The following is a 17,745-nucleotide window of genomic DNA, read 5'->3' as shown; positions in this document are numbered from 1 at the left end:
AAGAGCTGAACACTCAACTGAGCCACCCAGGTACCCCAGTTAAGGATATGTTTAAAGCTCTTTCTACATGTTGCTTTCCAGCAAGGTTTAAAAACTTAAAATTATGTTCACATTTGAAGATACACTGTTATCACATCAAAAAGGTGGGTGCTATACTAGACTCTTGATAACCTATCCATATGACTTTGAGCAAGACATACAACTTCTCTGAACCTCAAGGGTTCCTTCCATCAGCTGGAAAACAGGATTAGGATTTGTGTGGTTTTTCTAATCTCAAAGAATTGCTCTGAGAACCAGGTCACATAATAGATCTGAAAGAACTATAAACCAAAAAGCGCTGAATAAATATAAGGTACATAGGAGATGATAATTACTATTTTTTTAATGTTTATTTTTGAGAGAGAGACAGAGTGTGAGTGGGGGAGGGGCAGAGAGAAACGGAGACACAGAATCTGAAGCAGGATCCAGGCTCTGAGCTGTCAGCATAGAGACCGACATGGGGCTCGAACTCACGATCCGTGAGATCATGATCTGAGCTGAAGTCTGATGCTTAATCGACTGAGCCACCCAGGCGACCCTGAGATGATAATTATTTAATGAATAATAGAAAACACTAAGAACTCACTTGTAAGAATAGTTTATATCAATATAAAATTCATTATCACCACAATAACACTTAAGTTGGGTATGAGAAACTAAAGTTTATACAGTTGATCCTCATGCCTACTTCCTATCAAATTTATTTGTAACCCTAAAATCAATATTCACGGTACTTTTTAGTCATCATGGGTATGTGCAAAGTAGCAAAAAATATGTATCTCCCTATGCACGTAATGCCAGCTGAGTTGAAAGGTCTATTCTGTGCCACACTTTTGCCTTTTTGTGTTTTTTGTTGGTGATTTTACTGTTTAAAATGGCCTCCTAGTGAAGTGCTGAGGTGTTATCTCACGTTCCTAAACACATGAGGGCTGTGATGTGCCTTACAGAGAAAATATCAGATATAAGCTTTGTTCAGGCATGGGTTATACTGCGGCTGGCTGTGAGTCCGATGTTAATCAATCAACGATAAGTCTTAAATTTGGTACTGAAACAGAACACATAAAACCAAGGTTATGTACTGACTGATGGACAAAAATGTGACTAGAGCCTGACATTTTCTTCTTCTCCAGGAGCAATAGGTTTAGTATTTGCTAATTCAGTGTTTGCAGCAACTTTATAGAACATAATTACCACAAATAATAAAAATTGACTGTAATTCTTATTTTCCACAACTAGTCTAATCAGTTTTAATTACATACGCAGTCATGAGTTGCATGAGGAAAGTGGTACAAGCAACAACAGAGAGGCTGAGGTCAAAAAGAGAGGCAGTCCCTGATAACAGCTGCTATTTTAACTCTATATCTTAATCATTATTTTATATCATGAACCTCATGACTCTTTCCTGTCTAACACCCCTTGTGCTTCCATTATAAATTATTCTGGGTTCTTTCTGTTTCCTTCCTATAGGTTTCTTGAGTTCCTATCTCTGGTCTCAGAAGTTTAATACTTAAAAACAAAAAAATATAGCTCTAATATCATATAAGGTCTAGAGATATGGTTCTTTTATAACATAGATAAGTACAAAACAATTTTTTATAATCAGAATTTAAAGTTATTTGTGATTTCATTCTACATTCCATGAGTAGCATATACACATATACAAACATCTGAATAAAAGAAACCATAAATGCACAGTTAAAACTGATGTAGACAGACACAATGATCCAAAAAGTCATGCAGAAGATAATAACACATACTTATTTACATTTGTTACATGTCAGGTATCCTAAGCTTTATTACATTCATGCTCAAGACTTCTGTGAGACAGTACTATGATCATCACTCCTGTGCAGACAAGTATGAAACTTGGTATTTTCATACTATAATTTTTATTTGAAAAAGATATGCAATTTGTTCAGTGCACCTAAAAAATGAACTATATGCCAATCTGTTCTAAAGACACAATTATTCAAATAGAACAAGTTAAATAGATTTGATTGTGCTGACCTTCCTCTCAAAATCTACCTCTCACATTCTCAACTCCCTAGCTTAGAAACTTGCATAGCTATTTATTGTCTCCAAAAAAGGAACAAAAAACTCAAATCAGACTACATAAAACTCTCTGGCATGAAGTTTTCAATATTTATAATTTACTAATTTTCCAGCTTTTCTCCACTTATATGCACAACAGATTAAGAGAACAGCAACAGTCTAAAATTATTCTGAAATGTCAATCTGACTTTTTTCGGGATGTAAAATTTACTGGCCAATTTAGGAAACAAAGTTAGAAAGTATGTCTGGAATACTAAAGTCATTTCAGAGGTCAGTGCTTTTTATAAATTTAAAATAGATGAGGTAATGAAAATAAGAAGATCTATTTTACTTATACTAAATGTTTCAATAACATAATTCTAATGGTTAATAAATCCTTAAATAATGTTTATGTCAAAGTTTAGTACAATGCAGAATGAGCTAGTGAAAACTGTCACATGGCAACATTTCAAAAGATACTTATGCTAAAAAAATATTTAAAAAGCACTCCACTTTCTGAAAGTAATCACATAACGCTGTAAAAACGTAAGACTGTGCCTCAGTCTCAAAATAAGCATTTTTTTTTCAGTATTTTGTTTTTGTTTAAAACACAGACAACAAAAAGAACACAATGTTATAACATGCACGACTGTGAAGTGAAACTAGATAGTAATTAAAATCGTTCAGAATAGCTATAAGTCACCAAAAACTGCATGTTACTTAAAATCTACTTTATATATTTTTATAGTAATGTTTTAAAAAATGATTTTAGTAGACATTTGTGAAACATGTGCCTTTATTTTAATAAAACAGACTGTCTTACTGATTGAGCTTTTTCTATGTAAAAATATCAAAAGGTGACCCTGTCCTTATTTCTTTGATACACACACATGCACACACACATTTACAATTTCAGATTATATTACTTTTGTAAAAGTATACTACATTGAAATAATTAGCAAATATTTGAAGATAACAGCACTGCGTGCTTTTTCATAAAGCAAAAGGAAATTAACTGTTATCCTCCACAACAAAATAAAAAGTTGTGATATTAAGAAAATATTTAGAGTACATAGTCTGGTACTAAAACACGAAAATCACAGTTTAGTAAAAAGGTTTTGAATAGGTGTTATAGAAGCAGACAAGTATGTGTTTCTATCCCAGCCTTACCAGAGACTAGCTGTGTAGCCTTGGGCAAGGATAACAGCTTAACCTATTTAAGCCTAAATTTTCTCATGTATAAAATGGAGATAACAATATTAACATATAGAATGTGTACTAAACGAGTACAAAGTATTTAAGAAAATACCCTTTAAACACTCAAATACTAAATAGTAGCTACTATTATTATTTCTGATATTGTTATTAAAAGCGGCTGTCAAAAGCAATCTATTAAATATGAAACATTTAAGAGCAATATTTACATTGGTTCACACGTTATTTTTCTAGAAATATTGTTCTACTGCAACAAATCATGGATAGTTCAGTCCCAAATGTTAAATTATTATAAAACACTTGTTTAAATAACAACATTTGCTTTAGATAAGACCTTTATAACCAAAGGATATCATTCCAAAACCAGAAGAACCATGTTACATACATCCAAAATTTGGTTGCCAAATATATTCCAAGAGGCAATGCACTATGCATTGAATGATCAAAAAAGGATCTGCAAAACACAAGTTTTATAAAATTTGAGCTCTAGATTTCCTTGTAAAAAGGAATTATTTATTTAAATGAAAATTACACATGTTCCACATAGTAAACTCTGGTTTAACCAAAATCCAGACATCCAGAATGCTTAAATACCAAGACCATTTTTCATGGTAATCAATAATAAATGAGTTTACAGCTGAATGAGTGAGCAAGATTCTGAGGATCCTAATTTACCAACAGAATTATATTCTATTCTAGATATTTTTCAGCCTCAGAATTTCAGTCTACTTCTATTCTCTTAAGTCAATAATTCACTTCAGTATAGTTAGTAACTCTATCATTTAGCATATTATTCATCAAAGACATATTATAATTTTGACAAATGAGTACAAAGCAATCCTCAAGTTTTTCTGTTTCATTATTTCTCCTTACCTACACACTCCTATTAAGCTTTTAGTACAGCTTTTCAAAAAGAATGAACTGGCCAATTTGATGGATTTGAAGGTCATTATTTACAGAATTTAGAATTTGGGAAAAGTATTAATGAATTTTATTAAACATAGGCAGGATCAACTATCCATGTAGGCTATGTGTGAAGTCTTCCTATTTATAGGACCCCTTGGAGCCCCCAGAAACACTAAAACGAGATTAATTACCTAGAATTAAGCCTATTCCTGAGAGTTAACATACTCTATGTGAATTATTTTCAGAACTTTTTTTCTTTTTTGTTGGAAATTCAGGTGAAAACAAAGTACTAAAGGAATGGAGATTAGGTAGGAAGTTCTAGATCATAGACAACTGCCTAGCTTTGCTGAATAGGCAATTTTAGAAAATGAGATCTAAGGAGAAAAAAAAGGGAAAGATCACAATGTTTTAAAGAAAAAAGAGGGAGGAGAAAATAAAAAGGCTGAGCGTACTTCATATGCTCAGACTGTACCTTACTACTAAAATCAAACCTCCTTCTTGCATATTGCTTATGACCAAAGAAAATATAACTCCTATGAAAAGGTAAGCTAAAGCTATAATTACCTAGAAATAAGCAATATGTATATCAGTTAGAGGTCAACAAACTCAATCTACTTCTACTGAAATGTTTTTAAATTGTATCTTAGACTTAAAAATTATATGTTAGAGTTTGTCATTGAATATACCTCTAGAATTTCAACATTTCAACATTAAAAATTTAAAAGATTTCAGATATAAATCTGCCAAAATTCTTTAACACTAAATTAAGATGAAATATATTACATAAAGGTAGTATTCTAAACATACAAAACATTAATTTTACAAAGCAGCGTCCAAATTATATCTTTTCATGTACAGATAAAAACATAGCTAAAAACAACACACTTACTTTGAAAGAAATTGTACTGTAGCCCAAACGCCACCATACATTAGCCCTTTAATGAGCCAAGAATCAATATTTAGGTCTGCTATAAACCCAACCAGCCAAATAACTAGGAAAGGAGTTCCTAGCATTACTTTCTGCCGAAATTCCTGCACAGAAAAAAAAAAAACCAAAACAATTAGTCAGAAAGTTTGCATGTTTCAGGTTATCTGAATGTGAATCACTGTTATCTTCATGGAAACATGCATCAGAAAGTGAAATTCATTCATTCAAATATGTTTACTATGCGCAGGCACTATTCAAGATGCTAGTCTCAGTCTTCTATAGACAATTTAAAAGCAGTTAAAATTGTGGAAAATGAGAGTATAAATTATAGGAGTGGGTCTAGATATCAGATAATAGAAGACAGCAGTATTTGCTGCTTGCCAATACGTGGATAAACTAGAAAACAGTTCTTGATGACACCACCCCATTAACAGGCCACTGATAACTAGAGATAAGACCAACTAGAATAACTTGATGTTCTAAGAGCTACAGCAGATAAAGAATCCTGCCGATGCTTAGCCTGAAGAAGATACTTTCAATGACCTAAAAATGAAAAACCTTAAAATGAAATAGAAAACAAAATCAGTCTACAGAGTCCCAGAGTCCATAGAAGGAAGAGTATGTGCCCCTGAACACAGATCAAAGCAGAGCACTTAATACTTTGGAGGTTTTGTACCATTTCATTTTTGTACTAGTCTAATTGCTACAAAGTCCCTACTTCTAAGTATAAAACCTATTTCCTTGTAACACATATCACAGTTGATAGGCAGCTATCAAGTCTCTGGAGTAACCATAAGTGACGAAACAATTTAAGATATTCCAGCTGTGATTTAATAAAGGTCAAAGTACAAACATTACTTTCCTCACTATTTACCTTTTTGAAAGCTAAGATATTACATTTTTTGTAGCACCCTATTTATACTGTTGGCCTCTAATGAAATAAATACTTTTTCATATAAATAAATGGCCATATCTTTCCCAATTTAGCCACTGTAATTCATTTTCTAAATAGTGTGTGCAATTTTAGCTTGAATAACAAACTTAACTTCAGAGTTTTAATTTTATGCTGTAGTAAAATAACCCTTCTGATTTGTTATTTCATCTCTAACACAGATGGATTTTATATGAGGACATTAGAGAAGGGGTGCCTGGGTGGCTTAGTCGGTTGAGCGTCTGACTCTTGATACCGGCTCAGGTCATGATCCCAAGGTCGTGGGATCTAGCCCTGTGTCAGACTCCATGCTGCATGTGGAGCCTGCTTAAGATTCTCTCTCTCCTTCTATCCCCTTCCCCATTCACACTTTCACTCTCTCTCAAAAAAAAAAAAAAAAAAAGACATTAGGGAATATTTATAACTAGGGAGGACAGGGTGTATGGTTAAGTGTGGGTGGGTGTTGGTGGCAGAGAAAGTAGATGTGTTATTTAAAGAAGTATTTTCTAAAATTATCTGTAACTTGCCTTGATTTAAGGTACTCATTCTCCCTCAGCAATAGCTACATTTTTTTCATTAAAAATAAAGATACAATTTACATACAGTAAAATTCACCCTCTCTTGGGTACTCTGAAGTTAGATTAATATACACAGTTATGTCAGCATGAAAATTAAGACACAGAATAGTTCTATCAAGTCCTGAAATACCTATGGCCCCCAGACCCAGCCCCTAACAAACACTAATCTGATTTCTACCCCTATAGTTTTTCCTTTGCAGGAATGTTGTATACATGGAATCATACTGATGCACTCTTTTAAGTCTGGCTTCCTTCACTTCAACAATTCATTTGACACTCCCCCATGTTGTTGTGTGTATCAGCAGTTTGTTCCTTATTAATGCTGAGTAGTATTCCATTATAGGATGTATTACAGTTTACTTATCCATCTCCAGCTCAAGGATAAAGGCTGTTTCCAAATTTGAGGACTATGAATAAAGCCATTATAAACATTTAAGTACAGATTTCTGCATGAATGTAAATTCATTTCACTTGGATAAATATCCATGTGTGGGGTTTCCAGAGTTGTCTTTTTCTTTTCCAAAATGTTACTTACCATGTTATTTATGATACTGTAAAGATATTAAAAAAAAAAAAGATGTAATGGTGATGTGCTGCTTTTGTAGATATGAAAAATCTATTTTCTCTTGAATTTTATTATGGAAACTTTCAAATATATAGTAAGTTTGAAAGAATTTTATGGTGAATACCTGTGTATCTACCCTCTACAGTCTGTAATTCAGTAAGCTATTTTTGTATTAAACTTAATTTTGAAACAACTATAGGTTCACATGCAGTTGTAATAAATAATACAGAGCCCAAGTACCCTTTACCCAGGTTCTCCCAAAGACTAACATTTTGCAAAATATAGTACAATATTTTGTACAATATCATAATCATGATGTTGACATTGATGCAGTTAAGATGCAGAATATTTCCATCACTACAAGGACTGCTCATGTTGTCCTTTTAGAGCAACTTCCCTCCTACTCTACCTTCACCTGTATATTAACCTCTGGCAACCACTAATCTATTCTACATTTCTATAATTTTGTCATTTCAAGAATTTTATATAATTGGAATGATATAGTATGTAACCTTATGGGATTGGCTTTTTTATTCAACATAATTGTCTAGACATTGATCCATGTTATTGCATATATCCTTAGTTCACTTCTTTTTATTATTAAAGAACATTCCATGGTATGAATGTATCACAGTTTAACCATTCATCCACTGAAGGACTCTGGGGTTGTTTCCAGTTTGGGGCTATTATGAATAGAACTGCGATAAACATTTATGTACAGGATTTTGTGTACATAACGGTACAGCTTCTGGGTTGTATGGTAAATGCATATTAAGTTTTTAAAAAAGAAACTCTCAAACTGTTCTCCAGAGTACTGTATTGTTTTACATTCCCACCAGCAATGTAGGAATCATGTGGAGTAATCTCTCTGTACCCTCACCAGCATTTGGTGTTGCTGCAACTTCTTTAGTTATTCTGATAGGTATATGATAGTAAGTCATTGTGGTTTTAATTTGCATTTCCCTAATGACTAATGATACTGAACATCTTTTCATGTGTTTATCTGCCATTTTTATATCTTCTTTGGTGAAATATCTTTTTGCCTTTAATCCACTTTCTAATTGGATTGATTTCTTCATTGTTGTGAAAATTCTTTATAGATTCTGCAAACTAGTCCTTTGTTGGATATATGGCTAGCAAATATTTTCTCCTAGTCTGTAGTCTGTCTTTTCATCCTAATTAACAGGGTCTTTCATAGGACAAAAGCTTTTCATTTTAATTAAGTCTAATTGATCAATTTTTACTTTCATGGATCATACTTCTCATGTGAAGTCTAACTCCTTGCATAGCCCTAAAGTTTTATAGGTTTGCATTTTACATTTAAGTCTGTGAACCATTTTGAGTTAACTTTTTTTTTGAAAAAAAAATTTTTTTAATCTTTGTTTTTGAGAGAGACAGAGCATGAGCAGGGGAGGGGCAGAGAAAAAGGGAGACACAGAATCTGAAGCAGGCTCCAGGCTCTGAGCTGTCAACACAGAGCCCAACGTGGGGCTCGAACTCATGGACCGTGAGATCATGACCTGAACCGAAGGCGGACGCTTAACTGAATGAGCCACCCAGGAGCCCCTTGAGTTAACTTTTTTATACAATGTGAAGTCTGAGTAGAGGTTTATTTTATTTTTTGTTTATACAGGTCCAAATGCTCTAGCATCATTTGTTGGAAAGGTTTTATTTTCTCCACTGAATTGTTTTTGCACTTCTATCAAGTCGATGGGCATATATATCTCTGTGGTTCTATTTCTGGGATCTCTATTCTCTTTCACTGATCTAGGAATTTGCTCCTCTAAGCATACCACACAGTCCTGATTACTATAGATATATAGCAGGTCTTAAAATTGCACGGAATGATTCTTTTTGTTCAAAATTGTCTTAGCTATCCTAGATCTATTGCCTTTCTGTATAGAATAATCTTGGCCATACAGAAAAAAAATCTTGCTGGAATTTTTTAATTACTTGAAATTTGTATAACAATTTGGGCACAACTGACATATTTACTATTTAAAAATTTACATATATTTTTTTTAAATAGGTTTCCCATCTAGCACAAAGCGCAACAACACAGGGCTTGAACTCATGACCCCTGAGATCAAGACCTGAGCTGAGGTCAAGAGTCAGACACTTAACCAACTCAGCTACCCAGACACCCCCCATTTTAAGAACACAGTATATCTCTCCATTTATTTAGATCACCTTTGATTTCTTTCATTGGCATTTAAAAAAACTTTCAGTATATAGTTATTTTACGTGTGTGGTTAGATTTACACTTAAGTACCCAATTGTTTTGTGCAATTCTAAGTAATACTGTATTAATGTTGGTGTCTGCATGTTTATTACAGTATATAGAATAAAATAGGGGGCACGTGGATGGCTCAGTTGGTTAAGCATCCGACTTCAGCTCAGGTCATGATCTCAGTCCATGAGTTCGAGCCCCGCGTTGGGCTCTGTACTGACAGCTCAGAGCCTAGAGCCTGCTTCGGATTCTGTGTCCCCCTCTCTCTGACCCTCCCTCGTTTATGCTCTGTCTTTCTCTCTCAAAAACAAATAAACATTAAAAAAGTTTTTAGAAATAAAATAGATATATCCTGTGACTCACTAAATTCATTTATTAGTTCTAGGGGTTTACTTTACAGATTCCTTGGGATTTTCTATACTGACAGTCATGTCAACCACAAATAGGGCAATTTTTTTTTCCTTTTTCTGAACTATATGCCTTTTAATTTCCTTTTCTTGCTTTATTTCACTAGCTAGAATTTCCAGCCCTAAGTTGAATAAAAACAGTAAGAGGGATATCCTTGCCTTGTCCTTGATCTTACTGGGAAATCAGTCTTTCACAATTAAGTATGATATTAGCTGAAGGTTTTAGAAATGTCCTTTATGAAGTTCAGGAAATTTTCCTCTATTTGTAGTTCTCTTGAGAGTGTTACCATAAACAGACATTGACTTTATCAAATGCTTTTTCTGCATGGATATAATTATGAGATTTTTCTTCTTTGTTAATATGGTATACTACACTGAATAATTTTGAATATTAAATGAGCCTTGCAGGGACACCTGGGTGCTTCAGTCAGTTAAGTGTCCGACTTTAGCTTAAATCATGATCTCGCGGTCCATGAGTTCAAGCCCCACGTTGGGCTCTGTGCTGACTGCTCAGAGCCTGGAGCCTGCTTTGGATTCTGTGTCTCCCTCCCTCTCTGCCCCTTCCCTGCTCTCACTCTGTCTCTCTCTCTCTCTCTCAAAAATAAATAAACATTGAAAAAATTGTTTTAAATAAATAAATGAGCCTTGCATTCCTATAATACACCCAATTTGGTCATGGTACATAAGTCCTCTTATGTAATGATGACTTCTATTTGTCAACATTTTATTAAAAATTTTTGAGTATACTGTTAAACCCTGAATAATGGAGGGGTTAGGGGTACCAAACCCCATGCAATAAAAAATCTGCATATAACATCTGACTCCCCCAAAACTTAACAACAGCCTTTTATTTTGACCAGAAGTCTTACCAAGTAACATAAACAGTTGGCTGAACATATTTTGTATGTTATATGTATTATATATACACTGTATTCTTACAGTAAAGTAGGGAAAAGGAAGTATCACTAAGAAAATCATTAGGGAAGAGAAAATACATTACAGTACTATATCAAAAAAAAAAAAAATCTAAGTGGACCTACACAGTTAAACCCATGTTGTTCAAGGGTCAACTGTATATTCATCAGGGATATTGGTTTATAGTTTTTTTTTTTTTTTTTTTTTTGTAGTGCCATTGTGTGATTTTGATATCAGGGTAACATATATCATTTCCATTCTGCCTATATAAACAATTTGCCAATATTGTTACATGTGAAGTGAGTTTCTTATAGACAGTACATAGTTGGGTCATGTTTTATAATACAGAAAGCCAATATGTGTCTTTTACTTGGTATATTAGAATATTTTAATGTAATGAGATTACTGATATGCTAGAGTTTAAGTCTATAATTTCATTTTTTGTTTTCTACTTCTTCTCTATGGTTTCTCTGTTTTCTTTTTCCTGCCTTCTTGTGGGTTACTGGAAAGCTTTTTAGAATTCTATTTTGATTCATCTATAGTGTTTTTCAGTTTATCTCTTTGTATAGCTTTTTTAGTAGTTACTCTAAGTATTATATAAACATAACTTATCCTAGTATATACTGGTGTCATCATTTTACCAGTTCAAGAGAAGTGTGGAAACTTTACTTGCCTTTATGCCTCTCTACCCACCCCTGATTACATTATAAATTGTCTCACATTGGGGCGCCTGGGTGGCTCAGTCGGTGAAGCGGCCGACTTCGGCTCAGGTCATGATCTCACGGTCCGTGAGTTCGAGCCCCGCGTCGGGCTCTGTGCTGACAGCTCGGAGTCTGGAGCCTGTTTCGGATTCTGTGTCTCCCTCTCTCTGACCCTCCCCCGTTCATGCTCTGTCTCTCTCTGTCTCAAAAATAAACGTTAAAAATAACTAACTAAATAAATAGTCTCACATATGTTCTTTACCCACATTTAGAGACACATCAAGCAGTATTATAATTTTTGCTCCATCATCAAACATAATTTAGAAGGTATAAGATGAGAAGTCCATGGTATTTACCCATAATTTGGCTTATCATGATCTTATGTTGCAAGATCTTTTATCATTTCCTTTTTTTTTTTCTAATTTTTTTTTCATTTCCTTTCTGTTTAAAGAACTTCTCTTAGCCATTCTTCCTGAAAGATATTTTTACTGGATACTGGATTCTGGGTTGACAGTTCTTTCCATTCAGCACATGAAAAATGTGTGCCAGTTTCTTCTGGCCTCTATGGTTTCTGATAAGAATTCCAGGGTCGTCTGAACTGTTTCACCTCTGCTGGTAAGGGGATTTCAAGAATTTTATTTTTTGGTCTTTTGTTTCCAGAATTTTGACTATGATGTGTTCAGGCAGGATTTCTTTGAGTTTATTCTGTTTAGGGTATGTTCCAGTTCTTATTCTGTAGGTCTGTCTTTTGAGAAATTTGGAGGTTTTATGGGCCATCATATCTTTTGAGTACTTTTTTAGTTCCACCCTCCTGCTCTTCTTCTTCTGGGACACCAAACATATCAATATCAGATACTCTGTTATAACCACAGGTTCCTTAGGCTCTGTTCATTTTTTTCAATTTATTCCCTTTTGTCATTCAGAATGTGTAATTTTTATTGTTCTATCTTCAAGGTCACAGATTCTTTCCTCTGTCCCCTCTATTCTGCTGTTGAGCCCATTCACTGAGTTTTGTACATTTGGTTATTGCAATTTTCAGTTTTAAAATTTCCATTTGGTTCTTCTGTATATTCTATTTCTATATTTCTATTTCTTTGCTGAGATTATTTTTCCTTTGTTTCAAGCATGTTCATAATTATTCACTGAAGTCTTTTTTAATGGCTGTTTTAAAATATTGTGTCAGATAATTCTAACATCTCTGTCATCATGTTGTTGGTACCTACTTGATTCTCTTTTTATCAGTTTCAGATCTTCTTGGTTATTGGTATGATGAATGATTTTCCTTTGAAACCTGGACATTTTGGATTTTGGGTATTATCAGACACTGGATCTTATTAAACCTTTTCTTTTAGATGGATTCCTCTGATGCAGCATGGCAGAAGGAGGGAGTGATGCACCTTCCCAATACTGCCAGGTGATGTGAATGAAGCTCAGATCTCAACCTGGACTCCACTGACACCCGAGAAGGGGGGGGGGGGGGCTCCTAATTACTGTTGGGCAAAGGTGGAACTTCCAACTCTCACTATACCTCTACTTATACCTCCCTGGCTAGGAGGGTTAGAAGTGCCTCATTATTGTTTCCTCTGTGGTCTTCCCTGATAGAGCAGGGGATGGGACCTCATTAACGACCAGTGGGGATGAAAGTGCCAAATCTTTATTTAGCCTTCTCTGACACCATCCCAGGAGATAAGATGGGACACCTCATTACAGCCTGGTAAGGGTGGAAGTCTGATGGCCTTTGCTGGTATGATTTGGGATGGAGCCACAGTTTTTTTGCAATATTTAGCTGTGGCAGAAATTTATTTTCTAAAAATCTCTATCTTGTTAAGCTGCCTCTTTTGTGGTTCTTTGGCTAAACAGGAGGATTTTGCTAGAGACTTTGTCTGTATTCATTTGTGATTCTAGGTTGTTGGCTTTGTCAGCTCCACTTTTGGGATATTGAGGAAAAAAAAAATGAAACAAAATAAAACAAAACACAGGAAACTAACCACTATGTCATTCTTCAGGTCCTGAGCTCCCTAACCACTCTGCCTTTTTCTCTCCATCTCCCAGAATCTTCCTACATTTAAATATTTTGTACATAATGTCCAGGTTTTGCAGTTATACTTAGTGGGGAGGTATGAGAAAAGAATATCTACTCCATCTTCCCAGATTTATTTTCATATATATCAATAAACAATATTAAAGAGGACAATATGTGAGATTACCATTGTTAACAAAAGGGATCATGGGTTTTTAAGTGTTGAGAAATAATAGAGATTTCCCTCTAACTTATTGTTAAGCATTTATTTAGCCATAAATCTGCCTAACTAAAACTTTCTAACCTTAAAAATCCAAGAACTCTTGGGGTACCTGGGTGGCTCAGTTGGTTAAATGGCCAACTTTGGCTCAGGTCATGATCTCACAGTCTGTGGGTTCAAGCCCTATGTCAGGCTCTGTGCTGACAGCTCAGAACCTGGAGCTGCTTTGGATTCTATGTCTCCCTCTCTCTCTCTCTCTCTGCCCCTTCCCCACTCATGCATGCACGCGCTCTTTCTCTCTCTCAAAAAAAATAAACATTAAAAAATATATAAAAAATCCAACAACTTTTAAAACAGTTTTCTGAAATCAAGGTTTTCTCTGCATCTATCTAATCTACTAGCAGTGTCCAAAAATATTTTTCCCCCTTTGGGATGACTTATTTTTAGAAAAATACTACTGGATCCTACATGCCACTGTTTCTTGTTTAAATACAGAACATACTGTACAGAACAGCAAATCAAGTCATGTTTATGACTTAAATATTTCTGATAGGAGGAAAAGACAACAATCTACATAATTACAAATACTTCGTTTCACAAAGCCCTCAACCATCATATATTTTTATTGAGTAATCTTTTTTAAAAATGTAGTGTATTTACAAATACTAATGCAAAAAAAAAAACCAACAAAAACAAAAACAGGAATATTCAATTTCTGAACTGATCCCAGTAATATACAAACATTAATAAAACTGTGCTAAACTGTTCTCTCTTTTTTGAAAGAAATTAGGGGCGCCTGGGTGGCTGAGAAGGTTAAGTGTCTCACTTCAGCTCAGGTTATGATCTTGCGATCGGTGGGTTCAAGCCCTGCATCATGCTCTGTGCTGACATCTCAGAGCCTGGAGCCTGCTCCAGATTCTGTGTCTCCCCTCTCTCTGCCCCTTCCCCGCTTGCACTCTGTCTCTCTCTCTCTTAAAAATAAATAAACATTGAAAAAAATTTACACAAAAATAAACTCAAAATGGATGAAAAACCTAAATGTAAGACAGGAAGCCATCAAAATCCTTGAGGAGAAAGCAGGCAAAAATCTCTCTGACGTTGGCCACAGTAACTTCTTACTCAACATATCTCCAGAAGCAAGGGAAACAAAAGCAAAAAGGAACTATTGGGAAGGACCTCATCAAAATAAAAAGCTTCTGCACTGGGAAGGAAACAATCAGCAAAACTAAAAGGCAACCGACAGAATGGGAGCAGATATATGCAAACAACATATCAGATAAAGGGTTAGTATCTAAAATCTACAAAAAACTTTTCAAACTCAACACCCCAAACAAATAACCAGTGAAGAAATGGGCAAAAGACATGAATAGACACTTCTCCAAAGAAGACATCCAGATGGCCAACTGACACACGAAAAAATGCTCAACATCACTCATCATCAGGGAAATACAAATCAAAACTACAATGAGATACCACCTCACACTTGTCAGAATGGCTAACATTAACAACTCAGGCAACGACAGATGTTGGTGAGGATGCAGAGAAAGAGGATCTCTTTTGCATTGCTGGTGGGAATGCAAACTGGTGCAGCCACTCTGGAAAACAGGATGGAGGTTCCTCAAAAAATTAAAAATAGAACTACTCTACAACCCAGCAATTGCACTACTGAGGTATTTATCTAAAGGATACAGGTGTGCTGTTTCGAAGGAGCACATGCACCCCAACGTTTATAACAGCTCTATCAACAATAGCCAAAGTATGGAAAGAGCCCAAATGTCCATCAATGGATGAATGGATAAAGATGTGGTATGTGTGTATGTATATGTGTATGTGTATGTGTATATGTATATGTATATGTATATGTATATTATATGTATATGTATATGTGTATGTGTATATATATATATATATATATATACGCACACATACACACACACACACACACACACACACACACACACAAATGGAGTATTACTTGGCAATCAAAAGAGAAGGAAATTTTGCCATTTACAACTACATGGATGGAACTAGAGGGTATTATGCTAAGCAAAATTAGAGAAAAACATATATATGACTTCACTCATATGAGGACTTTAAGATACAAAATAGATGAACATAAGGGAAGGGAAGCAAAAATAATATAAAAACGGAGGGGGGAACAAAACATATAAGAGACTCTTAAATATAGAGAAAAAACAAAGAGTTGCTGGAGGGGTTATGGGAGGGGGTATGGGCTATATGGGTAAGGAGCATTAAGGAATCTACTCCTGAAATCATTGTTGCACTATATGCTAACTTGGATGTAAATTAAAAAAATAAATTAAAAATAAATAAATAAGTAAATACATCTTTTTAATAAAATTAAAAAATAAAAGAAATCACATCCAAACACATAAACCTGGCATCTAGTTCATTATTGCTATAATAAGTAACTATATATTAATAAACATCTAGAATTTACAAAGTCATTTTCATCTGACAATGTATTTTTTAAAAATCCTTTATAATATTTACACTAAACAAATGAAAGCATAAAGATTATGGGACTTTCCAAAGTAATATAAGACTCTTTTGTTACAAGCTTAGTTATTATGAGACATCAGCCTTTGTTTGCTATGTTGAGAAAAACTGCTCTAAATCCTAGAGGACAGAGCAAAATCAAAGAAAATAAAAAAATAACCATTCTCTATATCATATCTAGTAGTAAAATGAAAGAGGTAATACAACATGCAAAAATTGCTCATTATTCTCAACTGTGGGGTTGAAAAAAGGCAAGTTTATAAACTATAAATCTAACTCTTCCCATGTCTAAGTAATGGACCAATGAATTTTCAATGCATTAAGGAAGTCTGAACTATAAATAAATGAGGCATGCTTTTACATTTCCCTTTGTCCAAAACTTGTCATTCTGTTGTGATAACACATAGATCAACATTAACTTTAAGTAAATAGTATTACCACCAGAACAGCCTAAAATAAAATGGTACTCAAGGCTTAATGCTATTCACCTTTGATGACTGACAAATTAGCCACACTGGTCAATGGCAAAATTAAAAACTATAAATGCTCAGGTAAGAAGGCATGCCTATGAATTTTACTTAAAAAGATTATATACTGAAAAACTTCAGTCATGAATTTACCTTATCAGCTTTGAGCTTTCTAAGGAAGGACGGATTGTCATATCCTTTTGCCTGTCTCGCCTCTTGCAAATGGTTGATCATCCACACGTTCTTTCTCTGCTTTGCCAAATCAAGTGCTGATTCACCCTGATAAGTAAAAGAAATTCATATTTAAAAAACTTTTAAAGCACTCCCATAAAAATAAACTGACTGAACAATTAGTTCACTAACACTGTTTTGACATCAGGCAAAGTCAAATACTAAAAGAATCTAAATCATTACATATTACTTATGCTCTCCCATTCAAGGTACAATCAGTAAGAGTATTTACTCATCTTATTCTATAAATTCTATTTTTGCTTGCATTTTGGCTTATATTAAAGTACATCAAAAAGTAGGTATTTCAGCACCTGCTGGATCAGAGGCTATCAAGTTTATCGGTTATTTCATATCTTTGTTTTATTAGTAATACTTATTACTACAAAACATCCTACTAGAATACTAAATTGCCAGAAACCTCTCAGTTTAATTTCAATAATGACAAAGGTCTGAAGAGAATAGGGAAGAAGAAGAAAAGTCAACTTCTATTTCTCCTACTGTTGTACTATCATCTTAAATTCATTCACACATCCAGAAATTTCCAAAGAGAATGACAACAGTAACAAAAAATAGTGAAACTCAAGTTATGGACCTGTAGCTTCTAATCTCAAGAAGAAGAATGCCAAAGAGTAGAAGTGAATGAAACTAGTATGTTTTAAAGGAAGAAAGAAGATATAAGCGCCCCCAATTCTAGATCTATGCTTCTTTTTGCCCTTGTTAATTTCAAATCTTCTTTCTCATTAGTGAGACACCTACATTTCTATTCTTGTTAATATTCTACACTATTTATCTACTTTAAATATAAAAGTAAAGTGAAAAATTGTGTCTGACAAAATTTTAA

At 34.2% G+C, this 17,745-nt stretch overlaps 1 protein-coding gene across 1 annotated transcript in view; it reads right to left on the bottom strand.

Annotated features, from left to right (window-relative positions):
- The window catches only part of ZDHHC17 (zinc finger DHHC-type palmitoyltransferase 17), an 89,585-nt gene that overhangs the window by 17,984 nt on the left and 53,856 nt on the right, over positions 1 to 17,745 (bottom strand). Inside the window, exons 8-10 of the mRNA XM_047065789.1 lie at positions 16,827 to 16,952; positions 5,081 to 5,223; positions 3,639 to 3,739 (exon numbers count right to left, since the gene is read on the bottom strand). Coding sequence (XP_046921745.1) covers positions 3,639 to 3,739; positions 5,081 to 5,223; positions 16,827 to 16,952 — 370 coding nt within the window. The remainder of the gene's footprint in view (positions 1 to 3,638; positions 3,740 to 5,080; positions 5,224 to 16,826; positions 16,953 to 17,745) is intronic.

Source organism: Lynx rufus, unplaced genomic scaffold (genome assembly GCF_022079265.1).
Source record: "Lynx rufus isolate CCGP_SWC_20201006 ecotype Redwood Valley unplaced genomic scaffold, mLynRuf1.p SCAF_7, whole genome shotgun sequence".
In the NCBI taxonomy this organism is placed as follows: Eukaryota; Metazoa; Chordata; class Mammalia; order Carnivora; family Felidae; genus Lynx; species Lynx rufus.
Note: the sequence above shows the minus strand (reverse complement) of the source record. Positions and strands in the feature narration are given on the sequence as shown.